The sequence below is a fragment of the Nicotiana tabacum genome, chromosome 6, assembly GCF_000715075.1.
Source record: "Nicotiana tabacum cultivar K326 chromosome 6, ASM71507v2, whole genome shotgun sequence".
In the NCBI taxonomy this organism is placed as follows: domain Eukaryota; kingdom Viridiplantae; phylum Streptophyta; class Magnoliopsida; order Solanales; family Solanaceae; genus Nicotiana; species Nicotiana tabacum.
In genome coordinates, this window is record NC_134085.1 from 93,935,959 (window position 1) to 93,945,988 (window position 10,030).

The 10,030-nt window shown below is 38.6% G+C and overlaps 1 protein-coding gene across 1 annotated transcript; it reads right to left on the reverse strand.

Annotated features, from left to right (window-relative positions):
- Positions 1–8,987: 8,987 nt before the first annotated feature.
- Positions 8,988–9,695, reverse strand: LOC142181939 (uncharacterized). Its single transcript, XM_075255639.1, has one exon. It carries the CDS (start codon positions 9,693–9,695, stop codon positions 8,988–8,990), a length of 708 nt encoding a protein of 235 aa, XP_075111740.1.
- Positions 9,696–10,030: the final 335 nt, after the last annotated feature.

A 10,030-nucleotide genomic window follows, 5' to 3' on the forward strand; every position in this document is an offset into this window, starting at 1 on the left:
CCAGTTGTAATGTCTTTATGGACTAGACTAATTGTCCTTAAAATATTCATTTGATCAATTTATAATAGATACTAGTATATAATTTGGGACCAGAAAAGTAGTCCACAAAAAGTTTTAGGGACCACAAAAATCTGGTAGCTAAATCAATTAAGGACCACATACTGACTGATTAAGGTATTATTTTTCTTTTATCGGGGGCCAGAAATCTTGTCCTTAAAAATAATTTAGCGAAGGGATCAATGTTGGTCATTGAAACCCTTTAAGGACCAGTGCATGCGACCGTCGCTATAGACATTTAGCGGCGAAGCCTATAACGACGGGTCGCGACCAGGTGAAGCTGGTCATTGTTTCTCATTAAGGACCAGATTTTGATTTTTAGGGACCATTTTTCTCGTCGCTAATAGTCGTTTTTCCTGTACTGGTGGCACCTGATCTGACCAATTGCTACCAAATCTAAGCCTCATCGAAGATCATCTTTCCCGAGCCATTAACGTTAGAAACATTGATTCAACCCCGAAATCGCTACACACCGCTATCTCTGACAACCTCTTCTCAGGCATCATTTCGCAGCACCATGCCACGTAGGCAATTCAAGAGACCATAATATCAATGAACCTTAATGCATTCAAACAAGGACAATGACACCATATTACAACTGAGGATTTCACCACGCTCGAAAATACCAAGTCTCGTCATTTCATCAACCAAGGCCTGAACATCCATAGTCTGATTGCCATTCCTCCGCCGGAACTAAATGCTGAACCTCTAAGCCATGAACTAAAAAATCCTTCTTTCAAGTCATTCCTGCCGCAATCCATAAATAAGCACCCTACCATTACACCAACACTGCGCGATAGCAACGCACAAATCATTATAAAATCAGTGCCTAACTTCATAACCATAGCAATACTGATACTGAGCTGAAACGACATAACATCCTTCCACAAGGCAAAGATAATAGCCCAATCAATTACGCAGGGAGAAACATCCTGCACCACATCTATAGTACCATTACAATTCCTCGATTCTCAACTGATAAAAACTGCTTCATGTAGCATAAGATTGAATAGGAAGGAAATCAAGGCATAAGTCTCAAAGGACCCAAATCGCGCGATGAGGAAATCAAGAAGGGAATTGCTCCTAACAGCCCTGTAGCCTCTCGAAGATAAGTACAGACGTCTTCGTACCGATCCGCAAGACTTTACTAGACTTGCTCATGACTCGTGAGACCAAAGTGAACCTAATGCTCTGATACCAAATTGTCACGACCCAAAATCCACTAGAGGTCGTGATGGCGCCTCACGCTACAGTCAGGAAAAGCAACATTGATTTATCAATTTATTTACTCATTTTATTACTTTTAAAATCATAACTCCCACTTAATTAAATAATATGAAATAAAGTTTACAGGGTGATAAAATAGTAATTATATGATTCATCATGCCAAACATCTTGCAGAAATTCCTAGAACCCAGTGTCACAAGTGCATGAGTATCAACTAGGAACTATAATAAGATACAACATCTGCCTGGAATACAATTTAGAAAGGAGACTATAAATAATGCTGATGAAGACTCTACAGGCTACGGATCGTAACAAGGAAGTACAACTCACCGTAAAATCCCGCAATGGTTGTGCCCCTGTACCTAGAGGGCCAACAAAATCATATATGTATACCTGCACAATATGGGCATTAAGTGCAGTATGAGTACGTAAATCCATCTATACCCAGTAAGTATCTAGTCTAACCTCAAAAAAGTAGTAATGAGGGGTCGACTCCGACATTTACTATGGGCTAAAAATAAAATCCCGATAATATAATGAAGCATGGATTATGTAAAAACAGCTGAAAACTCAATAACAAGAAATAAATAAGCAATACTCTCATCGATAGTCAATCCAAATTTAATTTCCATCATTTAACAAATTAATCTCTCAAGCCAATGAAACATTATCGATTATAATTAGACTCCAAGAATTTTTACGCACGAATTATGCCAAGGACGTACTGCTCGATCCAACATATAGATATATAAATTGTGCACTGCAGAGGATCGAACGACACGATCCGTAGATGCATCTAGCTACTACCGAGGCGTTCGGCCCACTCCACAAGAAGGAAAAATACTTTATAAACAACCGATTCAGGATTTATTAAGAGGATAATATTCAAAGAAAGCATCAATTGTCATTAACAGTCCAGTGAACCGTCCAAAACTCAAGTAAGTGAAATTTAACCTTTTACAATTTCTTTATCAAGGCCCAATATAATTTAAGAAATTAAATTAACAAGGAGGGTACAAACATCGCAAGTTTAACATGATTTGGGTCCTAAATTACCTGGACATAAGCATAATCTGTAGCTACATACAGACTCTCCTCACCTTGTGCGTACTCAGCCCCCACAAATAGAAGCACATATTAGATCAATTCACCTATGGGGTTAATGTCCTCTTACAAGGTTAGAAAAGAGACTTACCTCGCTCCAAAGTTCCATAACCGGCTCTAAAGCTTTTTCCCCAACAAATGAAATAGATGCTCATCGCTCCAAAACTAATCAATCAATGTGCAAATCCATAAATATATACTTTAATACTCAATTTATAACAATTTCCAACTCCGCTCGAAAAGTCTATGAAGTCACCCCCAGGCACATGTTTCCAGATTCCAAAAATTTTCGAAGATAAACACTACCCATAATATTACGAATTCAAATATATAATTTGTTCCCAATTCCATGTCCAATTTCATGGTCAAAATCTAAAAATACCAATTTCTAGGTTTTTTTCTTCAAAACCCCAAATTTCTACAAATTTTCATGCTTGAATCCATATAAAATCCTTGTATTTAACTCACAATAGGTAAGGATAACTTACCTTGCCATTGATGATGAAAACCTCCACTTGAAGCTCTCCAAGAATTGCCCCAAACCAAGAGAGAATGAAAGAAATGGGCCAAATCCTATCTTAAAACAACTCACTGCCCAGCCCAGCCCAGCCTTCACACTTGCGGTCCTTTAGCCACTTCTGCACCTCCGCTTCTGCGCTCCTTTGCCCGCAGGTGCGCATCCGCTTCCATGAAAAATCTTTCGTACCTGCATACTTCCAGCCCCTCGCTCCCTTCTGCTTCTGCGACCACTAAGTTGCTTTTGTGGGCTTACACCTATGAACCTTTTCACGCAGGTGCGATCGTACCAGATGCCTAGCTACTTCAGCTCTTCCTCCGAATCCAAATTCGATCCGTTGACCATTCGGAATCCACTCGAGGCCCTCGGGACCCCAACCAATTATACCGACACATCCCAAAATGCAATACGAACTTAGTCAAGCCCTCAAATCACATCAAACAATATTAAAACCACGAATTTCATCCCAATTCAGCTTAATGAACTTAAGAACTTTAAACTTCTACATCTGATGCCGAAACCTATCAAATCACGCCCGATTGACCTCAAATTTTGCACACAAGTCACATTTGACATTACGGACCTACTCCATCTTTCGGAATTGGAATCTGACACTAATATCAAAATGTCCACTCCGGGTCAAACATCCCAAAACCATCAAACCTTCAACTTCTACAAAATGACCCCGAAATGACATGCGGACCTCCAAATCCACATCCGGAAGCGCTTTTAAGACCAAAATCATCATACGACAATATTTCTTAGCTTCGAATCCCAAACAGACATCGATAACATTAAAATACACTTCAACCTAAATTTATGAATTTTTTTCAAAATGCTAACTGTCCACAATAAGCACTGAAACGCTCTAAGGTCATCCAAACCCGATCCGGACATACGCCCAAGTCCAACATCATCATAAAAACCTATTGAAACTTTTAAATCCTGATTCCGAGGTCGTTTACTCAAACGTCAAACCATAGCCAATTCTTCAAACTTAAAGCTTCCGAAATAAGAATTTTCTTTCCAAATCAACTCCGTACTTTCCAAAATTCAATTCGACCATGCGTACAAGTCATAATACCTGAAGTAAAGCTACTCAAGGCCTCAAACTGCCAAATGATGCATTGTAGCTCAAAACCACCGATCAGGTGGTTACAATCTTGTTCATGTAGGCTTAATGAATCTTTAAGGACAATGATGACATACACGTGGTTGTGGAAAGTTGATAGACAAGTCTTGAAGGATCAATTAAGTGCAAGATCCTCAAGAGATGGCATTCAAGTATATTCCTGAGATGTTCTAACCAAGGTTAAGACATTACAGACAAGGTTGGGTTTCGAATATCATGAACGCAAGTCAATTATACTATTAAAGGAGCTCAGAACAATGCCCAGTCATAGAAGATACAATTATAGCCCAATTCCTAGGAGATAACTTAAACTGAATGAGTAACAATTAACAGAAAACATATAAGAATAACTGTAAAAGTTTGTTAGAATTTGGCCTAGCCACCTTAAGGTATTGTCTTATGCAATGAGACTTACATATGTGATCACCAATTATAAAAATGTAAAGACTTTTACATTAATTTCAAGAGCTCTCTAGAAACACTCATGTGAAGAGAGAAGACATCCTAAGTAATTAAACTAAACCTTAAGTATTCATATCTGTTATGGTTAAGCTTATAAAATATACAACCTCAAGTACAGAGCAACAAACCACACTAAAACAGAATTAATAGGGTAGACATAAAGGCCATAGCAGAGCATCAATGAGGTCTGAAGTCAAAACAAGTATGGGAAGTCACTAGGGAATCTCTAGCAAATCACAGGAACCAAAGATTCAAACATTGAGTAGTGAAAGAACTCAGAAACAAAAAGAGAACCAGAAATCAGTAAGGAACACAAACTCTTATAAATAAAATCTTAGTATTGCTTTTGTGTTCGTGTTTTTTGTCTTGTTTTGGTGATTTTAGGTGAGAGCATTGAAGGCTCTATTTATAGTGACATTCAATGCCTTGGGGTTTCAATAGATTTGAGTCTAGGTAGTTGAAAGTGATGAAGATTGTATGATACAAGCAAGACGAGTAAAAACAGAGAAAACAAAGGGGAAAATATCATAGAAATTACCGGCGCAAGAAGAAATGAGAGATTGACTATTGAAGCGTGAAAAACCATTAGCCAAAACCCTAATGTCCAGAGTTCTACCTCTGCACGTCGAATATCAATGATGAAGCCAGCTAATACCTCCATGCCTGCTTAGATTTGAAGGCACAGAGCCAAAGTGGATGAAATCCCAAGTCATCATTTTAGACCTAGGATTTTGGGATTTTTGATTATAACAACGAAATAGGAAAGATTAAAGTGAGAATCGCGGCTAGCAGGGATAGATGAGATAATTTTGTGGTTGATTTGTCGACCTTGCACGCGGATAGCAAGGTCTTAAGGTTTGATATGGTTGCAGGTTTGGAGAGAATAGGGAGGAAAGGGGTAAGGAGGGGCTGTTGGTCTTAGATGAAATGCTTTTAGGGTTTGGGGCTTCTTAGAGTTAAAAATGGGAGATGGAATGGGAGCCATTGGATTTGTTGATCAACGTCTCCGATTGTTTTGATATTTAGGGATTTTAAAAATAATTAAATTAGGAAAATCGATGGTCGTTGGGTTCTTGTGATCCAACGATCGAGATAAAACGTGATAGAGCTTTAAAAAATAACTAAAAACAGGGTTAAATATGGTCTATTGATTATATGAATCAACAACTTGGATGTTGTGTGTTTGTTTTGTGAGTGAATGGGACGGGTGATGTGGCACGATCTGATGATATCAAATGGAGTGACAGGGATTGTTAACTTGAAATGAAGGGTTTGTTCGGACTGGATATTTTCAGATTGGGCTCTTAGATCGGGCTCTTGTGTTAGGGCCAAAATTAATTGAAATGGTAGTCATTGTGTGTTTAACTAAATAATTGCATTTATAGTCTCTTAGTCTTTTAACCCTTTTGAAATTAATTTAAATAAACTTAATTATTTTCAATAAAATATAGTAAAATTATAAATGTCAAGTATGCTATTAATTATTATAATTAATTATTTATGAAAAACTTTGTTTTCTAAGTTGTAACACTAGTTTTGAAGTATCAATATAGTAGTCTAATTAGTTGAAATTTGAGAAGTAATTTGTTAGATTATTTATAAAACTTCTATATAAAAAAATTATTTTAACAGTATAATGAGTATATTTTGTAATTACATAATACTAATAATAGGTTATAAATTTCAAAACTAATACTTAATTAATTTTGTAAAATAGGTAATTATTGAGAGAAAATAATTTCAAAACATTATTATAAATTATTAACTATAAAAATTAATTTTGAAAGGGAGGGTCAAAATTTGCCGTCAACATCTTCCCCTCTTTGACCGGAGACGATGAAAGAGTTTTCGGGCCAAAAAATCGAACTAAAGCCAATTTTATCCCGACTTTAGGCCTACATTGTAAGGATGTCATATGGATAAAAGGAAGATTACATATTGCATGATTTTTAGGGGAGAGCTGAGGAAGATTTCGGGATGATTTTTGGGTAGTTAAGGCCAAATTCTGGCTTTGAATTGCTTACATAACTCGGGCTTAATGAGGATCATGCCTCATGCAGTTCTGGAGTGAAGATTTTTGATGAAGTGATACTCTCCATAATTGACCCAGTATCGTATTATGACGATACAGCGAGACGGAGGATAGGGCACTCATGATAGCTTGAATTTTTGCGGCTTGATTTGAAGGATTTGAAGATATGGAATTTCACTGGTTGTTTTGTGCCTGAACTTGGATCCTAGGCCCGCTAATGAGTTTGCTATCCCTCGTAGCGTTGTAGCTTCGTTTGCTTCTTAGAAAGAGTTCCACGTTGTGATGTTTGTTCCTATGAAAATGAAATACACACATACCCATATGTTGCGATACAAAATATACCCACACAAGGCTTCAATTGGCGAAGCCGACGTTCAATTTGTACAGAGCACTCTGATCCGATTGAGCTGATAGTTTTCTATATATAGGACTTCAATTGGTAAAGTCTACGACTCGTTTGTACAAGGTGCTCTGATTGGTTGAGCAAACAATTTGCTATATATTGGGCTTCAATTAGTGAAGCCAATGACTCATTTTGTACAACATGCTTCAATTGTTTGAGTAGGCGGTTTGCTATATACAGTGCACTTTCCGTATCAGCGGTTGGACTCCGAAGTACCTGCAAAGGATTCAAAGATTACCTTTCACTATACTAGGAAAATTCAAGTAAAGAAGAAAGGGAGATAATCTTGGGAAGGTGGCGGATTCGTCATTTTCCCCAATGTGGTCTCAATACTTCCTTGCTTCATGTTGAACCTGCACACAAAGAAAAATTCTTGGTGGGCGGGGGGGATGTTGGTTTGTGTCGACCACAGTGTTGGTTTGCCCTGACCTCTGGTATGGTCGTGCCGTGAAGTTTGGTAGGTGGAACGAATTACTACATTTTAGAAAACATTTTGAAAATACTTTGTTTTTAAGACAAATTCTGTTGTTCCGGATTATGACATGTTACGAAAAGTTCTCCACACACGGGTGTCTTTTCTTGAAAACTTTGTCATGTTGACTTTGATCCTTCACGATGCTTGATGATGTGCTGCTTGCCATTGTGACTGCTTCCTAATTCAAACTAATGCATTAAAAAGGTTCTCCTAAGGTTATGACCGAACCCTTTCAGGTTGCCTACGTATCTAAAAAAGAATCAAGTCTGAACGTAGTTCGTGGATGATGATAAAATATGATGAAGATGACCGAGCCTGACTCAGGCAGCCTATATATCCAAATGGAATCAGGTCAAAGACGTAGTTCGATTAGAATAGATGCAAAAATGATGAGATTAAGCATGAAATGGCCGGGTCTGACTCAGACTACCTACGTATCCAAATGGAATTAGGCCAGAACATAGTTCAATTACAAAAGACGACTGAATTCGATGAGGATTGCCTACATATTCCCTTATAAGGAAATCAAGCCGGCGTAGTTCCCGAACAACATACACAAGTGATATTTGTTTTTTTTATTACAAAAGAAGGGGGAGAGAAACTAAACCCTATGTAGGTTGCCTACGTATCTCTCCATGGGAAGTCAGGTTGAACGTAGTTCTGTTAAAGCAAAAACCTAACTCTATTTGTCTTCAAACATAGTATCTCTTGATTGCATCTGAGTTGATGGGCTTCGTGTTGATTCTTCCCTCCATTTCTGCCAAGATCGGAGCTCTACCCGACAATACTCTGTGAACCACGTAAGGACCTTGCCAGTTTTGTGCGAACTTTCCTTTGGCTTCCTCTTGGCGGGAAAGATTTTTTTCAAGACCAACTGCCCTGGTGCAACTGGCGATGCTTCACTCTCTTTTTAAATGCATTGGCCATCCTATTCTAATATAGCTGACCATGGCATACTGCATCCATTCTTTCTCGTCAATGAGCATGAGTTGCTCCTGTCTGACCCGTATCTACTATGTGTCGTCCAACTTGGCCTCTTGAATAACCCTTAAAGATGGGATCTCGAGTTCTATGGGTATCACAGCTTTGGTGACGTATACTAACATGTACAATATTTACCTAGTGGACGTTCCCATAGTGGTCTAATAACCTAGTAAGGCGAAAGATAGTTTCTCATGCCATTGCCTGTGATTGTCCACTATCTTTCATAAAATCCTCTTGATATTCTTGTTGGTTGCCTCGACTGCCCCATTCATTTGTGGTCTGTAGGCTATGGAATTGTGGTGGACGATCTTGAACTTCTCACAGATTTCTATCATGAGGTCGTTGTTGAGGTTAGTGGCATTGTTAGTGATGATAGATTGCAATATTCCAAATCTACAGATGATGTTGTTCCGGAAGAAATCTACCACTACCTTCTTTATAACGGCCTTGTAGGTGGATTCTTCGACCTATTTAGTGAAATAGTCGATAGCTACCAAGATGAAGTGATGCCCATTTGATATGGCGGGCTCTATGGGTCCAATCACGTCCATGCCCCAAGCGGCGAATGACCAGGATGAACCCATCACATTTATCTCATTTGGCGGGAATCCAGATGAAATCCCCATGAATCTGGCACTCGTGACACTTCTGTATGTAGTGGATATTTTCTTTTTCCGTAAAGTATCCAGCTCTCAAGATCTTCTTGGCTAATGTGAACCCATTCATGTGGGGTCCGCACGTTCCTGCATATATTTTTTTCAATAACCTGGTGGCTTCTACAACATCTACATATCTCAACAAACCTAAATCTGGGGTCCTCTTGTACAGGACTTCCCCATTTAGGAAAAAGTGGTTCGCCAATCTCATGAGGGCTCGCTTTTGACCATTAGTAGAATTCTCCAGATATTCTCTAGTTGCAAGGAATTTCCTGATGTCATGATACCATGGCTTACTATATGGCTCTTCACCTACATGGAAGAAATAGTCATGCTGATCCCTGATCTCTACCTCGATAAAATCGATGTTATTCTTGTCTGGATGCTGAATCATGCATGATATAGTTACAAGGGCGTCAGCGAACTCATTCTGAATTCCGGGGACGTGCTTGAAATTAATCTTCGTGAACTTCTTGCATAGCTCCTTCATGTAGTGCATGTATGGAAGTATCTTGACATTTTTGGTGAACCATTCCCCTTGGACTTGGTGTATCAATAGATCAAAATCTCCTATGACCAAGAGTTCTTTTACGTTCATGTCGACTACTATTCTGATCCCAAGGATGCACGCTTCATATTCAGCCATATTATTGGTAAAATGGAATCTTATCTTTGACGATATTGGATAGTGCTGTCTAAATTCCAAAATTAGGACTGCCCCAATTCCGACTCCTTTAAAGTTTGCTGCCACATTGAAAAACATTCTCCATACAGTGTATGATTGTGCAATATCTTCTCAGCAAATAATACTTCTTCATCGAGAAAATACGTAGTGAGCGGCTCGTAATCCCCATCCACCGAATTTTCTGCGAGGTGGTCGGCCAAAGCTTGCCCCTTGATAGCCTTCTGAGTTATGTACATAATGTCAAATTTGCTGAGGAGAATTTTCCATTTAGCTAGCTTTCCAGTAGGCATCGGGTT

Excerpts from the sequence above, each read along its gene's own strand:
- LOC142181939 (XM_075255639.1), bottom strand. The coding sequence starts at position 9,695 with ATGGCTGAATATGAAGCGTGCATCCTTGGGATCAGAATAGTAGTCGAC.